Raw genomic sequence first — 20,418 nt, 5'->3', positions numbered from 1 at the left:
TGTCATTCATGGCCTCTCCCATTTAAGTAGATTCGCTTCTTTTGTGTTCTCATAGAATTGTAGCACGTCAAAAAATGGAAGAACTTTAACGTTAGTTGGTTCAGTCTGTTTGTTCATTTAGCAAACATTGTGGAGTTTCTACCATATGCCAAGCACCATACTAGGTACTAAGGAAACAAATGAATAAAACAATATAAAACCTACACCTCCTTGCCAAAAGTAAAATAAAATAAAGCAAAAAGAAAGGCATTCCCACAGTAAAATAACTTTCATTGCAACAGTCTTAGGTTTTTCGGATGCAAAGTCATTGTCACACAACAGGGCTATACTGGTCAGCATTTCTTGCTAGTGGTATATTTGCTTTGGCAAATACATACAAAAATGGTTGTGACTTCTCTTGATTACGAGTACCAAGGTTATAAAACCTTACCACGCTGTTTGTACCGTGCTGCCAATGTAAGCACATGGTGGCAAGTTCACGAACCGAATTGCCAGACCTCATAAACGTGGTTTGTGCCTCTGTGTTAGTTTCCTAGGGTTGTTGCAACAAATTAACACAAATTTGATGGCTTAACACAAATTTATTCTCTCACAGTTCTGGAAACCAAAAGTCCGAAATCAAGGTGCTGGCAGGGTCGCTGTCCCTCTGAAGACTCTACAGGAGAATCTTCTTTGCTTCTTCTAGCTTCTTGAGGATCCTTGGCTTATAGACACATCATTTCAATCTCTACCTCCATCTTTATATTGTCTTCTCCCCTATGTGTCTCTGTGTCTTCTCCTATGCTTTTAAGGGCACCAGTCAGTAGATTTTGGACCCACCCTAACTCCAGGATGATTTCATCTTGAGATCGTTAACTGATTATATCTGCAAGAACCCTTTTTCAAATAAGGTTACATTCTAAAGTTCTGGCTGACATGAATTTTGGAGGACCCTGTTCAACCACTTCAGCCTATATGGTCTTTTTTGACTCTAAATCTACATTTATATAGATCAGTAGGCAGGAAGAAATAAGCTATTTGTGTGCATGTGTGTACATCTCAAATGTTATTCCTTAGGTTAGAAAACAATAAAAGTAGTGAATTAAGTACATTTGTTACCACCTGAAACTAATAAAAATAAAAAAGAAGTACTTTTGTTACATAAAGGTATCTAGGAAAATAACTTCATTTGCATTAGTAATATGATAAATAATACTTTTAAAAAATATGCTTTGTTTTTTAGAGCAATTTTAGGTTCACAGCAGTGTTTAGGGCAAGGCATAGAGATTTCCTGTCTGTTCCTGTTCCCTGTCCCCACACACGCACAGCCTGCCCGATTAGCGACATCCCCTACAGAGTGGGGCACCTGTTATAGTGGGTGAGCCTACATTAACGCATCGTTATTACCCAGAGTCCGTAGTTCCATTAGGATTCACTCTTGGTGTACGTTCTATGGGTTTGGACAAATGTGGAATGACAGGTACTTATCCTTGTAATATCATGCAAAGTGGTTTCACTGGCCTAAAAATCCTCTGTGCTCTACTGATGCATCCGTCTCTCCCCTATAAACTCTGGCCGCTGATCTTTTTACTCTCTCCATAGTTTTGCTTTTCCCCCCTTTTCCCTCATATAATCTCATATAGTTGGAAACAAGCAGAACGTGGCATTTTCAGAGTACCTTCTTTCACTTACTAATCCACATTTAAGTTTCCGCAGTATCTTTTCCTGGCTTGATAGTTTATTTCTTTTTAGTGCTAAATAATATTTCATTGTGTGGATGTACCACAGCTTATCTGTTTGCCCATTGAAGGACATCTTGGTTGCTTCCACGTTTTGGCAATTACGAATAAAGCTGCCATAAACATCCATGTGCAGGTTTTTGTGTTGACATAGTTCTCATTTCCTTTGAGTAGATACCAAGAAGTGTGATTGCTGGACTGTATGGTTAAGAGTGTGTTTGGTTTTGTAAGAAACGTCTTCCAAACTGTCTTCCAAAGTGGCTGTATCATTTGCATGACCACCAGCAATGAATTAGAGTTTCTGTTGCTCCACATCCTCGCCAGCATTTCGTGGTGTCATTGTTCTGGAATTTGGCCATTTAAGAAATGCATAATGGTATCTCATTTTAATTTGCATTTCCCTGATGACATCTGATGTGGATCATCTTTTCTTATGCTTATTTGCCATGTGTATGTCTTTGGTGAGGTGTCTGTTGAGGTCTTTGGTCCATTTTCTAATCAGGTTGTTTGTTTTCTTATTGTGGAGTTTTAAGAGTTCTTTGTATATTTTGGGTAACAGTCAGATATGTCTTTTCTTAATATTTTCAATCTGTGGCTTGTCATCTTACTCTTTTGACAGTGTCTTTTGCAGAGCAGACATTATTAATTTTAATGAAGTCCAGCTTATCAATTCATTTTTTCATGGATCGTGCCTTTGGTGTTATATCTAAAAAGTCATCACCAAACCCAAGATCATCTAGATTTTCTCCTGTGTTATCATCTAGGAGTTTTATAGTTTTGTGTTTTTACATTTGGGTCGGTGATCCATTTTGAGTTAAATTTTATTAAATGTGTAAGGTCTGCTGTGTCTCGATTCATTTTTTTTTTTTTTTTTTTTTTGCATATGGAGGTCCAGTTGTTTTAGTACCATTGTTGAAAAGACTGTCTTTTCTTCATTGTATTGCCTTTGCTCCTTTGTCAAAGATCAGTTGATTCCATTTCTGGGCTCTACTTTTTCTCCATTGGTTTTGTATTCCTTTGCCAGTACCACAGTGGTCTTGATTACCATAACTTTATAGTGAGTTTTGAAGTCAGGTAGTGTCAGTCTCCAGTTTTGTTCTTGTCCTTCAATACCATGTTGGTTATTCTGGGTCCTTTGCCTTTCCATGTAATCTTTAGTCAGTTTCTCAATAGCCACAAAATAACTTGCTGGAATTTTGATTGAGTTTGCATTGAATCTCTAGATCAAGTTGGGAACAACTGATCTCTTGACAATTATGAGTTTTCCTATCCATAAACATGGAATAACTATCCATCTATTTTGTTTTTCTTGGATTTCATTCATCAGGATTTTGTAGTTTTCCTCGTATAGATCTTTTGCATGTGTTGTTAGATTTATACTAGGTATTTCATTTTGGGGGGTGCCGATTTAAGTGGTACTGTGTTTTGAATTTCAAATTTTACTTGTTTATTGCTGGTATATAGAAAAGTAATTGACTTTTGAATGTTATTGTTGTCTTTTGCAACCAAAATTCCAGGAATTTTTCTTGTCAGTTCTTTTGGATTTTCTCCATAGATTATTATGTCAAAGACCATTTTATTTCTTCCTTCCCAATCCGTATGTTTTATTTCCTTTACATGTCTTATTGCATTAGCTAGGATATCCAGTATGATCTTGAAAAAAAATCGAATGAGAAGACATCCTTGCCTTGTACCTGATCTTAGGGGGAATGCTTCAACTTTCTCACCATTAAGTATGATGTGGGTTTTTTGGTAAATTCATTAACAAGTTGTGGAAGTTCTTCTCTAGTCCTACTTTACTGAGAGTATCATGAATAGATATTGGATTTTGCCAAATGCTTTTTCTACATGTGTTGATATGATTATATGATTTTTCTTCTTTGGCCTGTTGATGTGATGGATTATATTAAATGATTTTCAAATGCTGAACTGGACTTTCATACTTGGGATAAAGCCCACTTGGTCATGATGTGTAATTCTTTTTATTCATTGTTGGATTTGATTTGCTAGTATCTTTTTGAGAATTTTTGCATCTATGTTCATAAGAGATACTAGTTTGTAGTTTTCTTGTAATGTTTTTGTCTGATTTTGGTATTAGGGTAACATTGGTATCATAGAATGAGTTAGGAAGTATTTTTTCTACTTCTGTCTTCTGAATACGATTGAAGAGAATTAGTGTAATTTCTTCCTTAAATGTTTGGTCGAATTCAGTAGTGAACCCATCTGGGCTTGGTGCTTTCTGTTTTGAAAGGTTATTAATTATTGTTTCAATTTATTTAATAAATATAGGCCTATTAAGATAGTCTATTTCTTCTTGTGTGAGTTTTGGTAGATTGTGTCAAGGAATTGGTTCATTTCTTCTAAGTTATCAAATTTGTGGGCACAGAGCACACATAGTATTCCTTGGTATTCTTTACTGTCTATTGAATCTGTAGTGATGTCCCTCCTTTCATTTCTGGTATTATTGATTGCTAATTGTGACAATGCTTAATACGCCTTTCTTTTCCTCTCTCTCATGGCAACTAAGAAAAGGGAGACAGAAGTGCGCAAGGGAGATAGATTCCTAAATTCAGATTTCATTTTAACAAACCTTGGTCATTTCCTGATTACTTTTTTGGTAGAAGTGCTTAGAAAGCTAAAATACTACATGGTAGTGATGGTGTTCATGAGATAATGACTGTTGGTATATATGAAAGCTTAGATACTGTCACTGGGGTATTTTAGACCAAATGAGGGACAGACAAATCCATTTGCTTTACATAGTTAACTAAAACAGTATGTGGCACACGGGGCAGCATTAAAGATTCTTTTAATGACCATTTAATTAGGATAGGTATCTGAGCAAGTATGACCTTTCAAGGACTACTTCTGATTGACATTTAGAATTGGTTGGTTAGAAGTAACCAAACAAATGGTTACACAAATTATAAAAGTAAGCAGTGGAGCAATACATTAGGCACATACAATAATGCAATCATTTTGGGATTCAGTAATCACAATATTTTACTAGAATATGTAGTATTCAGGAATAAGACTAAGTGAATGTGGAAACTAAGACACCAAACATTTCACTGAGGAACAGTTTAGTCAGTGTCATTTGTTAGTGAAATAAAGGCATATTCTTTGGCATGTGTAGGAGATATTTCCTTCACATTCTGTGTAGAAATGCATATGCCACCCAGAGAAGCTGGTAATAAGAGAGTTAAAAAATTTAAATTATATAATTTAGGAGTATCACAGTCTACTGGGTATAAACCTTGAAAAAAAAATTTTTTTTTTCAGTTTTATTTTATTTTATTTTATTTTTACATCCCTCACACCGTGAACCCCCCTCCCCCCTTGAAAAAATTTTTAAAAGTGAAAACATTGGTATTTTTTTTTAAGTTTTTTTTTTCCTTTTTTTTTTTTATTGGGGAAGAGGAACGGGACTTTAATGGGGGAGCAGTGTGTACTTCCAGGCCTTTTTTTTTTCCAAGTCAAGGTGTTGTCCTTTCGATCTTAGTTGTGGAGGGTGCAGCTCAGCTTCAAATTGTTGTCCTTTCAGTCTTAGTTGTGGAGGGCGCAGCTCAGCTCCAGGTCCAGTTGCGGTTGCTAGTTGCAGGGGGCAGAGCCCACCATCCCTTGTGGGACTCGGGGAATTGAACTGGCAACCTTGTGGTTGAGAGCCCACTGGCCCATGTGGGAATCGAACTGGCAGCCTTCGGAGTTAGGAGCACGGAGCTCTAACCACCTGAGCCACTGGGCCGGCCCCAAAACAATGGTATTTTAGTTCACTCTCTTATATGGTATGTTGGCTTTCTTTCCCATTTCTCTATGAGAACTTCCTTTTTCTCCCAAATAAACTGGTTGTATTCAACTGCTTGCCATGGGATCCACTTCTGGAGGGAGCCGCAATGAAGATAGGCCGTCATTTTGTCTATAAAATTTCCTATAGTTTGACATGGCTACTTGCATCCTCATGGTGTCATTTTACACGTTCCTCTGTATTCATTGTTTTCTATACATGGTTCTCAGGCTTGATTAGATTGAGATCATGTTCGGTTTTGGGGCGGTTAAGAATACTTCACAAGTAGTCCTTTCTATTTCCTATTGCATCTTATCAAGAAGCATTAATACCTGGTTGTCCCACTCTTAGAGATATTAAGATTGTTCAATAACTGTCAATGCATTTGTTCTGCATTAAGATTAACTCAAAGTTTTTTTGAAAGCCTAGTCAAAAAGGAAGTATGACATGTATGTAATTCTCATTGTTCAGTGCCCAGCACTTTTCTTCTTTTAAGAGTAGATAATGACTTTGCTGGAATTGTGGATGACTCTTAAATTAAAATGCTTGAGAGAATCTCTCCATTTTAATCTGAAAGTGAAATTGTTCAATTTGATGATCTTGCCAGATGTACTACAAACATCTATATGTTATTCACACCCCTATCTCCAGTGCCTAGCATGTAATAGATGACTCAGTGAAATATTTGTGGGACGAATGGGTGACCTAACAAAAGAATGTATGTACTAACATGTATGTAGATTCTCTTAAAGGAACTTACTTTCACTAGCATCCTGGGCAAGCATTACAGAGTAGCACAAAGTGTGTAGCACAAAGAGCAGTTGTAATTTTTTCCTGGCATCGGCTTGCGTGTGTTTGTTCTGGACTGCTACTTATAAGATCCAATGCAAGGTACTAATTGGGAAACCATGACGAAAGAAACAATGTCACAAACATGTATTCTTTACCTACCACCCTCAGATTCCAGAGTGTATAGAAAAAGAAGTAAACAATTCTCACTTGAATTTTTCTCTCAGTTCCCATGCTGTGTTAGTACCTCCATTGCTAGAAGTTTGAATTTCAGAGGAACAGTATGGGGTGAATTTAAGAGAAAAGTCTTGGTTCATTCCTGGTTATGAAAATCTTTTTATAAAAAGATCATTCTTCTCTGAAGGTCAGAGAAGTACAGTGTCTATTCCAGGTAGATTAGTTCATCCCATTTTTAGAATACAGTGAAGAACAAAACACAGATGGCTTTAGATTTTAATGGAAATCTATGCATGATCAAACAGCCGATATGCAGGCGAAAGTATGAATTGCTACAATTTATTTTTATTTTCTATAGTTTTTACTAGCGGAATTTGAGTTTAGGGATTATATTATCTATATTTGAATTATTTGTTTTTGCATAGAATTCGTTTTTCCAAACATGTCTGCGCTGACCATATTTTGAGTTATTTAAGGAAGAATGTTGTTAATTCTAATGGTTCTTTATAAAAGCAGATTGGTTCTGACTTGTTTTAAATGGGTTGCACTGATATAGGAAGGTTGGTCGTATCACAGAGCAATGTAAGGATTAAAGTAGCTTCCCAGTGTTATTCTGTATTTAGTTCTATTTTCCCCCTCTTTGAACTTCTAATTCATTATAATGCTTCTGGGAACACTAATAGTGAGATGTGCCTTGACTAATACTCAGCTGCAAGGCTCTTACAGTGCCTGTCAGACTCGGCTTCTTTTCTCCTGGCACCTTTCATATCTCTCATCTCTGTGCAGCCATCTGCAAATCTCTACGCTTCTGTCACTTGCCATCTTGATGCACAACTGAGAGGGAGAGAAGTGGCCCAGGGAGGAGAGGCATTCTGGGTCCCGTGTATTGGAACTTCAGGTTGGAGGCTGATTTGTCAATCCGGGTTAGAAATGGAAGGGAGCTGTTGCCTGGTACATTACTTATTTCTTACTGTAGGAGAGACATAGTTTGTAAAGGGCTTTGAGAATCTTCCAACAGCAGGTAAATTGAAGCAGGTAAATGAAAGATTTCACAATAGCTTCAGTAAGCTATTACTGAAGAATGCCTTGCAGGTGTAATGCCAATTGAGAACAGGAATGCCACAGGGAAGGAAACATTCTCTATTGATGCTTCTGTTTTATGCCAATAATTTTGATGTAGAAGTGTATTCAAACAGAAGGCAGTATACTTTTAAAAATTAACATACATGTAAATTTCCAATAAGATCGAAGATTCCACATGTTTCTAAAATCACAGTAATTTGCATGTTAGTACAGAATTCTCACATATGAATTTTACTTGTTCTCGTATTCATATTTGAGGACCAAAAACATGGTACAAAGTTTAAAATGAGTTCACATGCTTGTTTGTAGAGTCGAACAAGCCTACGTTTTCCCTTTTTCTATCTTTATGGAGTAGGTGAGGCTTTTCAGAAAGAGAAGCCATTTTCTACCAGGAAAACCAAACAGTGCTCCTTAGAAGAGGGAATCAGTGCTTGAAGGATAGATTATGCAGTAGTGGTAAAGAGGACTCCAGGTAGAAGAAACCATGTACTCAGAGAGGGAAGCAGAAAAATTGTGGGACATGTTTTGGGGAAAAGCACCTGGCTGCTAGGTGGCTTCAAAAATACTATGGAAATACACCTAGTGTACTGGCATCACTAGGCAGGTAGGTGGTCATGGAAGAAATTTACGGGGAAATTTTAGGAAAGGAAAGCTTTTTAGTTCCCAAAGATACCTCAATATTTAAAAATCATCTAATGGAAGAAAATATTCTTTACTTGCTGAAGAAGTTCCTATTTAAAGCTAGCCTGTCACTTTATTTTGTTTTAAAATCAATTTGGATGCAATATTTACTATTTCACTGATGTATCTTTCATATAATATCATATCACTGGACATATCTCATTGGAGATATGTTATAAACATTGGAATGTTTAATTTGGTATAATAAATGCATGTGGAAGGAATTATCTAATGAATTATAAATGACTGGAGATGCCTCTTAGTTTTCTTGGCAAGAAAATAAGCTAATGAACTGAAAAGAATGACCAATTTGTAAAATAGTTCATGTTTATGTCTGTATTTTTACATATTGTCTGTCATTAGAGGCTGTATTCTCTCTCCACAACTAGTAGTAAGATCTCTATTCAAAATTTCTGTGTAGATTTTTGTTGTTTCTTTTTAAAAATTTAAAAATGTACTTCAAGTCTAAATTTAAAAATTAAATTAATGATTACCCTCTTCCTGGTTTAGAGCTACTTTTATTAATACTTAAGCACTATAGCATTTGACACATAAAGATGTTTCCCCAGGAGAATCTTGTTTCTGCCCAGGGCTGACATGAAAAGAAGCAATTTGTCAGACTCTTGGAGCTTGCTAACAATTCAAATAAACAACCTGTCTTTCCCTTCATACTGCATATTAACAGAAATGGTAATGATAAAACGCCTCCTTTACACCCTATGGGGAGGAGTGATTATTGGGTCAGAGACAGTTTTCTTGCTTTAGGCCTTCTTAAACACAGCGTTAGCTGACTAGTCTTATCAGTTGCATGCTTATTAGTACAATGTTTCCTAAGTAATTGTTATCCATTTAATATAGCCAAATTGATGGTTGCCTCATTTTTGTCATTACCTAGCATGTAAAAAGAAGTTAAGTTTAAAATATAGTTCTCTGTGAACATATTTTGATAGGTAATAACTATTCAAAAATGGGCTTCCTTGGATCATACAACTGAAAACCATTATATCTTCATTTTCCACATGTTTCTCCCCTCATTATGCCACTTCTAGTTTGAGAGCTCTTTGAGGTAGAGCACACCTTGCCTAATACATTTGTGCCCTCAGTGCCTAGTAGCTACTCTATAAATGACTATTGAGTTATTTAATGACTTGACTTTGATAATGACCAACTTTGTTGCTTTATGATACTATTTTTGCATCATCATCTGAATTTTTCTTCAATACACAATCTACTCTAAAATCTTGACGACCAATAAATCTTGATGACAGCAGGCCCCAAATGGAGTCACTTATGTCAAGCTCCACATCACCAAACTAAGAATTACAGTTACAGCTCTTCTAGAAATGGAATCTTAAACCAATCAATCAGGAATTGCCTGATCAGCACTAGTTAGGTAATCTGCCTGGTAGATCCCTGCCATGCCCTAAAGGAAAGTAAGTTTTCAGTAACCAACTCACTTGTTTGCCGAGAATAACTTTCTTGTTCCCCTCTCTTCTCCCTATAAATGTCATTTTGTACAGCTCCTTAAAGCTCCTTTCTGTCTGCTAGACTGGATGCTGCCTGATTTGAATCGATATTTGCTCAAAATCAGCTCTTAAAAATTTTAATATGCCTCAGTTTATCTTTTAAAGGTTAAACAGTTATCTGGGGCTAGTCATACACTGATGAAGGGAGGATATGTTAATTGAGATGTGGATAGTAAGTAATGACTAATGAGGGAAGTGTGATCTTTACAATTAATTTTTGAGGTATTGAGAATAATGAAATTAGTTATGTAAGTCAAATATTCAGGGATTTTAAATTCTCTATCTTTTCGGAGAGTATAATTTATCAGTTGTTAGAATATTATTAGCTACATTATTATGGTAACTTGAAAATAAGACATTATTTTTAGGCTTTTTCTAAGAAACATGAATTTATAGAAATATTTAAAATAACTAGTTGGGCTTATTTACATGCTAGCATCAACGTATCTCTGTATACCATTTAGAAATTGAATTGTTGGTGAATTATAAAATTTTTGAGTTGTAACTCTTATGAGTACTGAAATGACCATGAAATGGGTAGGTAAGGGAGGAGTCTTTAATATTAATCTTGATCAGGGCCTGACCTTAGTTGTCAGTCAATACCATTGGTTCAGTGAATAAATTTCCATATGCAAACTCTGGCATATGAACAAAAACTGTAGGCATCAAAAAAAACATAGTGTATCAAAGATGGAAACTAAAGATAAAATACACTAAATATTACTCTTAAAAATAAATTAACAGCTGCTAGTTTAGTTTTAAAATTTTATCTTTTCTTTGTTTTGCAGGTAGCAATCTGAGATTTTCTTTGATAAACTTGAACTTTGGGTAGACAAGTTAAAGTGAGAGCAAAACATTCTTATTCTCTTTTTAATAGCCTGTCACTTAACACATTGTTATCACCAGTAAGTGAAGATGAGGCGAAAAAGGCTTTTAGGGTCACAATTTGAAAGACTTTCTTGAATTCTCTTCATTATTTTGTTCTGTTTTAGAAACAAGGTGGGATAGAACCAGCAAAGTTAGCTTTGCTTTTATATCCCTTCAAAACTGATAATCATCTAGCAAATTTTTTCTTATGATGCAGTAGAGATGAAGTTGAAAGTATTACAACAGTGAGTGAAATTCTCAATTTACTTGTTTAGAAACAATTTCTTTTATATATTTGGAAGTCTAAGAAGTCTTATTTGACCAGTTTTCAGGCTTGAGAAGTTGTACTTCTCCAATTTCATTGATCTAGTTGAAGGGTTTGAATCCATAGTAAAGATTAAAACCAATTGATGGATGATTTTGTGACTAACAAATGGAACCAACTTTATTAATACATTTTCTTTTTAGACTTTCGTTATTTGCCTTTTGTGGAAACATTTATTAATTTCACTGTTTTGAAATTTCCAGGTAACTTGGGTTTTTACTCCTGTAACAACAGAAATAACAAGTCTTGATACAGAGAATATAGATGACATTTTAAGTAAGTACTATGATATTTTTAAAGCACTCTTTCTTCTTCTAACTAAAGAGTTAGTTTATATACAAAAACAAAATAAAACCTCAATCATCTAGAACAATTGAGGAGTTGGCATTCTGATTAATTCCATGGTTTAACAGCACTGAATCAACAGCACTTTTGGTTTTAATTTTTAGGATACTTTCTTAAAATATATAAGTCTACTTTTCTGTGTTATAAGTAAAAACTTTTAGTCTTGTTTTATTTCTTTGCCTTGCCGGAAATACCATTCTTAACAATTCATAAAGTATTTTGCTAAAGCCTTCTTAAGAGGCCAACATTTGTCACTATGCAGTACTAAATGTTAATGACTTTAGGACACAGCTAGAATTGTTTTCTTTTTTAACTTTTAGCTAAATCACTTATTCTGATCTCTTGTATTGTCATTGGTCCAATTAAGTTCAATAGAGTTTTACTGAGTGCTTTGTTCACAGTGTCCTTGTAGATACAATTAACTTTGGGGAACACATTTCTTTTTCTTACAAGTAGTAGAGGAAAGGTGAAGACATGGTTGATAAAAGATCACAACTTGGGAAAATTTAAGAAAATGTACAGTGTGCATAAATTATTTTTTTAAGCACTCCATTTCAACCCATTGATTTGAGCATTAAAAAAACAAAAATAATAGAAGTAAGAGGAGTTTATTCATTGAGCATCATGTATTGTTTTGTGTTTTTGGAACTTGTTTTAAATGCTAAAAGTCTATTCTCACATTATGGGGATATCTTTAAGGCAATGGTTCTACAAACTATAGCATATACCAGAACCACCAGGAGGCTTTATTAATATCTGTACTGCAGGCCTAGCCCCAGTTTCTGATAGGAACTGCTAGACTCACCCAAGAATTTGCATTTCTGTAAGTTCCTACGTGATGCTGGTGCTTCTTGGTCTAGGGACCACTGTCTGTGAACTTAGAGTGAATAAGCAAGTAGATAAAAAGTGCTTTGAAGGTAAAAAAAGAAGAGAATTGAAGCTCACATATTCTCATTCCTTTAATCTTCCAAATTCTAGGATATCTTTGTGTTTTATTTTTGTGAGTACCCGAGGAATTTCTGTTTGTCTGTATTAGGTTTAGGAGAAAGGAACATAACTTTTTCATTTCTTCATCCTATGCAAATGATACTAAGTTATTTTTGCAACAGAGAATAACTGTTAAGTGGATAGGAACCAGAAAAGGTAACATTTTTACCCAACACTATTATAGATTACTTATTATAACTAAATGGGGCATCTCAGTTTCATAATGGAGGTCTCCTCTGTGAAATAGGATTTTACTTGCAGAGCTAATTTTGTTATTCGTAAATATAGAAGGTCATAAATAGATTATTAAAATCCAGATCATCTTACTTCACTTTATAAGAGTAGGCTATTTAGTAGCTCACTTGCCTTATCTGGGTCTGATTCCTCTTTTGTTTCACATTCATTTCAGGAAGGTATAAAGATGGAGGATATAGAGTACAGGAATAGGGACTCCCACAAATTATAAGACATCCATGTATGGGTTTTTGAGCAAGAGGTAACTTAATTGTTATTGTTTATTTTTAATGTCTTTACAATGGAAAAAGACCATGATGAAACCACATCTTGAATTTTGTCAAAATTATGTAGACACAAATAACTTAGGTTGTTTGGTTTTGTTTTTCAATTGCAGATAATGCTGATGTTGCTTTAGTAAATTTTTATGCTGACTGGTAAGTAATAATCTTATTTTTGTGGTTTAACTTGATAAAAGTGAATTTTTCTTTGCTTCCTAGGAAGGGGTGAATGGGGAAGCCTTTTTCTTTTGTGAGACAGTATTCCATCCATAGAATCAATTTAGGTTCATTCACAATTTGAGCATAATTTGAGCATTTGTGTTTTAAGTGAGAAATATACCTGATTGCTTTATCCCACATCTTAAAGTAAAAGCAGGTAACAACACAAAGATTCCAATCTTTCTCTCTCTCTCTCTCTCTCTCTCTCTCTCTCTCTCTCTCTCTCTCTCTCTCTCTCACACACACACACACACACACACGTACATATTTCAGTTCTGTGTTTTTCCTGACTTTGGAGGTAGGGCAGTGTTTGGCAAGTTTAGAAGGAAAAAGAATGTTGAAATTTTTATAATATATGGTGATGGAAGGAGAACTGACTCTGGGTGGTAAACACACAATGTGATATATAAATGATGTATTATAGATTGTACACTTGAAACCTATGTAATTTTACTAATCGTTGTCACACCGATAATAATAATAAAAAAGAAATTTTAAAATATGTATCATCTACTACTACTCCTAGGAAGCCTTTATTCATTCTTCTGTCTGTATCACATTCTGTCTTGTGTGTTCATATAGTACCCTATGTACTACTTTCTTTTCCTTACTACATTGTTCTGTCTTTTATCTTTGTTTGTGTCCTAGCAAGCAAACTCTGAAGGCAGAGATGTCTTACATAGTTCTCCCAGCATCTAGAGCAAGGGCATAATATGTGATAGATGTTAAATGGTGTGGCATGGGGACAGGAAGGAGGGAGTTTTAACTAGAGAGAAGCTTGAAACACTCACATGGTATTTATTCCTAGACAACCTGTATCTTCTTTGACCCTTTTAGGTTTACTACCTACTAGTTACCACTACCCTATTTCAGGCCATAGTCCTGCAATTTACCTAGATTCCAGCGACAATGTCCTAATTTATTTTCTGTGCCTCTAGTTTTATGTGTCTCCATTCTATTCTCTACAAAGTAATCCAGAGTGGTCTTTCCTAAAATGCAAATTGGGTCAGTTTACACCGCCTCTTAAAATTGGTAGTGGAAGGAGAACTGACTCTGGGTGGTGAACACACAATGTGATATATAGATGATGTATTACAGAATTGTACACCTAAAATCTATGTAGTGTTAACCATTGTTACCCCAATAAATTTAATTAAAAAGAAATCTTTAAATGGTTTCCTGTTACCTTTAGGTAAGTCTCTTACCTGATACCTGGCCCTTTCCTGTCTTTACAGCCAAATCTTTGCCTCTCTCTATTTCCACATTTCTGTTCTAGTTTTACTAAATGTCTTTCAGTTTCTGTAGTAGTCTAGAGTTTTCATCTTGTACTTTTAGTCGTGGTATTTTCTCTGTCTGAATGGATCACTCTTCTCTCACCGACTTACTTACCTAGTTAAGTTTTAATCATCTTTCAAGTCTTAGATTAGATGTCTTTCTCCAGGTCACCTTCCTAGATCAATACCTCTACTCCTCCTCTCCAGTCAGGTTAGGAACCCTTTTTATATCTTCCCGTAACACCCCGTTCTTAACCTAACCATAACACTTGTGTGCTATCGTTTAGTTGTTGGCACCCTACACTACTTTGTTAGCTTTGTGAAAAGTTATCACATCTATCTTTTTTCAACCTTAATTCCCAAGCTCTTTGCATAATACTTGGCAGATAAGTATACAGTTAATATTTCCTGAATGGATGCTATATAGATATTTGAAGAACTTCAGCAAAATGTTGAAGGTTTATGGAGAAAATACCATTTGTAAAGTGTATAACAAAGGTAGCATTTTCCAAGGTAAATTAGGATTATCCAGATGTAAAAATAGCCACAAAATTTCATAGAAGATTATCTAGTCCAACTATTTAAGAAGAAAACTGAGATCCAGAGGACTATAGTATTTCTCCAAGGTTTCCTGACCAGATTGTGGCAGAGTTAAAATTAGACATAGTTCTCTTGATCAAGGGATTTTGTATGTTGTAAGAAAGAGAAGTAGAATGTGCCACTGATCTTGTTGCAAAAACTGAATTGGAAATGTGGACTAATTGCAGTTATTTAATTAGTTGGGAAAACATATTGCGTCCAAAATACCTTGAGTAGTTCATGAATTAGTACTCTTTTATTCAACTGAAAGAAATTAGGTAATTGACCATAGAACATAGACTTACAGTGTGTGTGGCCTCAAAGACTAGATTCTAAGTTCGCTCTGGAAGATACGGATGTGACACAGTTTAAGGAAGAGTTCTGTAAACAGAACTGTCTAAAAATACTGACATGTCTTGGAAGGTATTAATAATAAACTGTAGTAGGTACTTCATAATGATGTTATGTGCCAAGCTCTTACATACATTGTTTTTAATGCTCAGAACTACCCTGCAGGTAGGTATTATAATTTCCATTTTAGGTTGAGGAAGTTCAGGCTCAGAAAGGTCATACGGCTAGTAAGTGGTGGAACTGGGATTTAAACTCAGGTATGTCTAACTCCAAAGCTTGTTATTTTTATTCACTAGGTCATATTAGTTAGTGCCCCAAATTGTCCCCTGTGAAAAGACTTTTACCCAAAGGGTTGATTCAAGCACCAGATTGGAGATTGGATGCAGATGACCATGAAGGTCCTTTTAATAGATCTATTGCTTGTTACTTTTATACATGTTACTTTTATCTTACTTTTATAAATGCAATTTTCCATATGTATAGGGTGCATGTAATATTGTACCTATAGGTACAGTAATATTGCAATTGAACTTTCATTTCATCTTCCCCTTCCACCTTTTGGTATTAAAACCATTCCTATTTTAAACAAGAACCAGTGCTTATTAAATGCTGACTTGGACAGCAAACTGGACAATCCAGAAAGAAGGACCCTCAATGTATGTTTGTACCTTGCCTGTAAGCCAGGAGCCTGTCCACTAATCTTTACTAGGCCATATTCTAATTCTTCAAGAAATCATTAGTCAGTCCTTACCCTTGCCTCTTACCCTTGCCCCTGTCCTCCAGCACCCTGTTTCCAGCAAACTGTAAGAACCCACAATCCTGCAGTTCTAGCCTGTCTAGTTTCTCCAGTCTTTTAGTTTATTCATTTAACAGACATCTATTGAAATGCTTATTAGAATATGTAGTCCAATAAGACACGGTCCCTGATGTCCACAGACCCCACCCACCTATCCCAGATGGGAGAGATTTAAGAATGCTAAAAGAGGAAAGAGCCACTTGAAAGCAAGAGATTGAAGATACAGATTGTGTCTCCTTGGTATATTCTAGGACATCTCCTTAGGAAGTCAGGTGAGTGGGCTAGAAGAGATACATACACATAGAAACAGGGAGGAGGTATAAAGTTTGTTCTCACAGACTTGATGATGTTTCTGTTGAATTACAGTTAATATGTGTGGCCTAATCACATACAGTTTAAAGAGTTCACAGGCTTCATTTACGTAAATTTCTTGGTGGAAAAGGGCTCTGGAAGCAATGGTACCAATTATAGTTTTTTTTTTTTGTTATCAGAATCTCAATACCTTTTTCATATGAGAATGACCATTCAAACCCAGCTGGTTGTGCGCTGATTCTGATTCTTCTTTTTTTTCTTATCAGGTCCCTTTAATGACCCACAGCATATATTTGTGAAGTGGTTGGCCTGATTAAGGGGCAGTCAGAATTAGAAGTGTCAAGTTTCTGGAATATTGTGGGGTTTGTGCCCCTTTTAAAATATAAAAATGAAACAAAAATGACAAAGGAAACATGGACAGGAAGTCGTCTTAGAAATTTAAGATTTTTTGCTCTTGGGCTGAGTATATTTGTTTATAGGTACAAAAGCCCATTGTAACTAGGAGTAAATTTTGAGGGGAAGCAGTTCATTATATACTGTGTATCCTTTTTATACATCTTACTTATTTAGTATGCTAACTTGCTTATGCAAGATTTGATTGAACTAGTCAGGTGAATCAATCCAATATTTGCAATAGACTTACCATTTTAAAGATTTTGCACAGTAGTCTAAAAATAATGTTCATTATTTAGAGAAAGCTCATTTCTTTTATAAATGTCTGAGTCTCAGTAGTTGCAAGTCCAAACAGATACATCTGACAGGCATATTTCACGCTTGTTTTATGGCGTTTTTGAGAGATCCTTAGCTCCATAATGTTGGCCATTTTCCTAAGGTGAAAGAAAAAACATCTTTTAATTACTTGTGTGGTTTTCGAATTCAAAATTGTCTTCCTCTTCAGTGAATGACATCAGAATTTGTGACTAAATTATGTGATTGTCTCAAAAGCTGTTTATTGTACGTATGCTAAATATCAATGGATAGTAACTGAAATGAGATTTTATTACATATGCTTTTCAGTTTTAAGTGGTAACCTTCTCTGTGCACAGGTGTCGTTTCAGCCAGATGTTGCATCCAATTTTTGAGGAAGCTTCCAATGTCATTAAGGAAGAGTATCCAAGTGAAAATCAAGTAGTGTTCGCCAGAGTCGATTGTGATCAACACTGTAAGTATCTCAGGAGAAAGTCTGCAAGAAACTCCCCTCCCCACCTCTCCTGACACACACACACACACACACACACACACACCACGCACACACACACACACACACACACACTTTTCTTTGTAAAAAAATGTTTTGCTTTAAGTGGAGAACAAATGCAAAAGGTACGAGTGACCTTGCTCAAAATGTTGATATTTAATCTTTATGTATTTACAGCTCTACTTTCCATTTTGCCTGTGTGAAGTGTTCAAAATTGTTTTTCATTAAAATATAGTAGGGCAAGCATATAGGTAGTAAAGCATAGCTAGCAATGTTTTCTACCAGAGCAAATACCAAAATTAATAAATAAAGTTGAAATGTACTTTAGGAAAAAAATGGATTTCTGTTAGTTTTAGAATCATGCAAAAAAAACTTTTGTAGTCAGTCAAATAAAAAAAAGTCTCAGGTTTTTTTGTGTTTCTGTTATTTATAAGATTCTGTAAAGATTGGCTTAGATTATCTTTGAGGTGTAAATAACTGTAAGTAACTGTAGTTACTGATTATAATTATTGAGAGTGTTGAGAAACTTAGGTTAGAGTCACTTAAAATCCAGTCTCTTGGATTTCACTTGTCCCAGTGGGGCATTCTCTATGAAATCCTCATGGTTTTCTGTAGACATGACAGATTTCTCTAATTTGAGCCAGTTAGCCCCCACTGGTGTTTCTTCCTGAGAGCTGCTGTTACACTTGAACTTTCTCTCAGTATCAAACTCATTGCATTTTGTAACTCTGGTTTGTTGTGTCTTACTCACCAGTTGCAATGTCAGTTCTTCAAAGGCAAGAACTTTTTTCTTTTCTTTATTTTTAGTTCTTTTGTTTTAATCCCTTTTAAGTGGTTACCAAACTACTCATTAATCTCTGAATCTCAAGCCTCTGACGGTTTGTGGGAGAAAGAGACTGTTTCATTACATTGTTGGTAAATTGGCTTGAATATAGAACTCTCCCATTCTGCAGATTTCCTGTCCTTTACACTTAACCTGACAATTAGAATTTGTGTGTGTGTGTGTGTGTGTACACTAACTTTTCATTTTACTGATGAGGAAATGTAAATAAAGTGGCTTAACCAGTATCTCATACAGCATAATGTCTAGTCAAGCCAGATTTAGAATCCAGGTCTCCTGACCAAATGCCTTCACAGACCTACAGTAAGTCTTCACTTAATGTCATCGATAGGTTCAACAACTTTAAGGGAAAGGACATATAATTTTAATATAGTTACATAAATATAATTTTATCATAGGCTAGTTATATAAATGAGTTAAATTCGTAAGGCATCTATCTCATCAATGTTATAACAAAACATTGAACAAAATGATATTTGAGGACCTGCTATATTTACTTCTTTTCTGTTCAAATTCAACAATTGTTTTGGGAATTTATTGGTAAAGCCCTGTGTAGACAGAAACACTTAACCACAAAGCATTTAGAAATCTTACACACCGTACCCCACATTTCTGTCTGCTGAGATTCATAACTAGGTAGAATGAAGGGAGCAATAAAAGGTTGTTAGTGTAAGTATGGACTGCATTTCTACTCTGCTTTCTGGATCTTTCCTCCCACCTCTTATTGACAGAGAACATGATGTTTTTTATGTGGGCTCTCATTTCAAATTTTTCTATTCTTTATATATTTGATTGGACATTACAGTGAAGACAACAGTCCCTTCTCTGAATTTGGGCCATGAGATCTGAAATTACGCTCTCAAGCATACAGTCATTGGGAAGAAAAATTAACTGTTGCTGTTAAATTACCCTCAAATATTTATACTATCCTTTAAAAAAGATCAACTTTTCAGATAAATCTGACATCATTGCTAATAATCAAGTTCTCTTTTAATGAGAATAAATGGCCATAGTTCAGATGCTTTTTGATCTATCAGAGAGACCTACAAAATTAGTTTTTCACTAATGAAAGTTACTGTGCAGGTATTGTGTGTTGCTCTAAATATTTATTACCTTCTCTGTAAGTCTTCACTTTTTAAAAGTGACATTATGAAATCCCTATTGATTTAATCACATCTTCCATTCTGTAGAGACAGTAAGACAGATTGTACTTTCGGTAACCCCCTGTGTGCCAGTTGGATTGCAGAGGTTTTGAACTGGAGGGACCCTAAGCATCTTGCATTCTGGAGGGGAATGCCTGTTAGGCAGATTGCAGGATTTGTTTTATTTAATAAAAGAGGTTTATTGAAGTATTATTGACATATAATAAACATTGTACAATTTAATGTTTTGACACATGTATACACCCATGAAACCATCACCACAATCAAGATATCAACATATCTGTCAACCCCCTGATTTTCCTTGTGCTTCTTTGTGGTCTCTGTCTCCCTCCATCAATCCCCAGGGTACCATTTGTGTTACTAGATTAGTTTGCATTTTCTAAGATTTTTTGTAAGGGGAGTCATATATTATGTGTTCCTCATGTGTATATGTTGTTTTCCTCTTTTTTTTTTTGACTCAGCATGGTTGTTTTGAAATTATTGCATGTTATTTATTTTTATTTATTGAGTGGCATTCCATTGTATGGCCATATACCAGAATTTGTTCAACTATTAACAAACATTTGGGTTGTTTCCAGTTTCGGTCTATTACAAATAAAGCTGCTATGAACATTCAAGTACAACTCTTAGTACATATGCTTTCATTTATCTTGGGCAAATACCTAGGTGTGAAATACCTGGGTCATATGCTAGGTATATGTTTAACTTTTTAAAAAACTGTCAAACTGTTTTCCAAAGTATTTGTACTGTTCTATATCTACTAGCAGTGTCGGAGCATTCTAGTTGTTCTCTATTCTTGCCAACACTTGATATGGTCAGTATATTTAATTTAGCATATCTGTTGAATTACTAACAGGTATAATAATTTTTTATAGTAATTTCTTACTG

General features: G+C 35.2%; 1 protein-coding gene across 1 annotated transcript in view; it reads left to right on the top strand.

The window, feature by feature from the left end:
- ERP44 (endoplasmic reticulum protein 44) overlaps window positions 1-20,418 on the top strand; it is a 63,416-nt gene that overhangs the window by 12,282 nt on the left and 30,716 nt on the right. Inside the window, exons 2-4 of the mRNA XM_081067521.1 lie at window positions 11,154-11,226; window positions 12,914-12,953; window positions 17,375-17,490. Of these exons, the coding sequence (XP_080923647.1) occupies window positions 11,154-11,226; window positions 12,914-12,953; window positions 17,375-17,490 (229 nt within the window). The remainder of the gene's footprint in view (window positions 1-11,153; window positions 11,227-12,913; window positions 12,954-17,374; window positions 17,491-20,418) is intronic.

The sequence above is a fragment of the Rhinolophus hipposideros genome (genome assembly GCF_964194185.1).
Source record: "Rhinolophus hipposideros genome assembly, chromosome: 11".
Lineage (NCBI taxonomy): Eukaryota > Metazoa > Chordata > Mammalia > Chiroptera > Rhinolophidae > Rhinolophus > Rhinolophus hipposideros.
The sequence above is the reverse complement of the archived record's forward strand: the minus strand, read 5'-3'. Positions and strand labels throughout refer to the sequence as shown.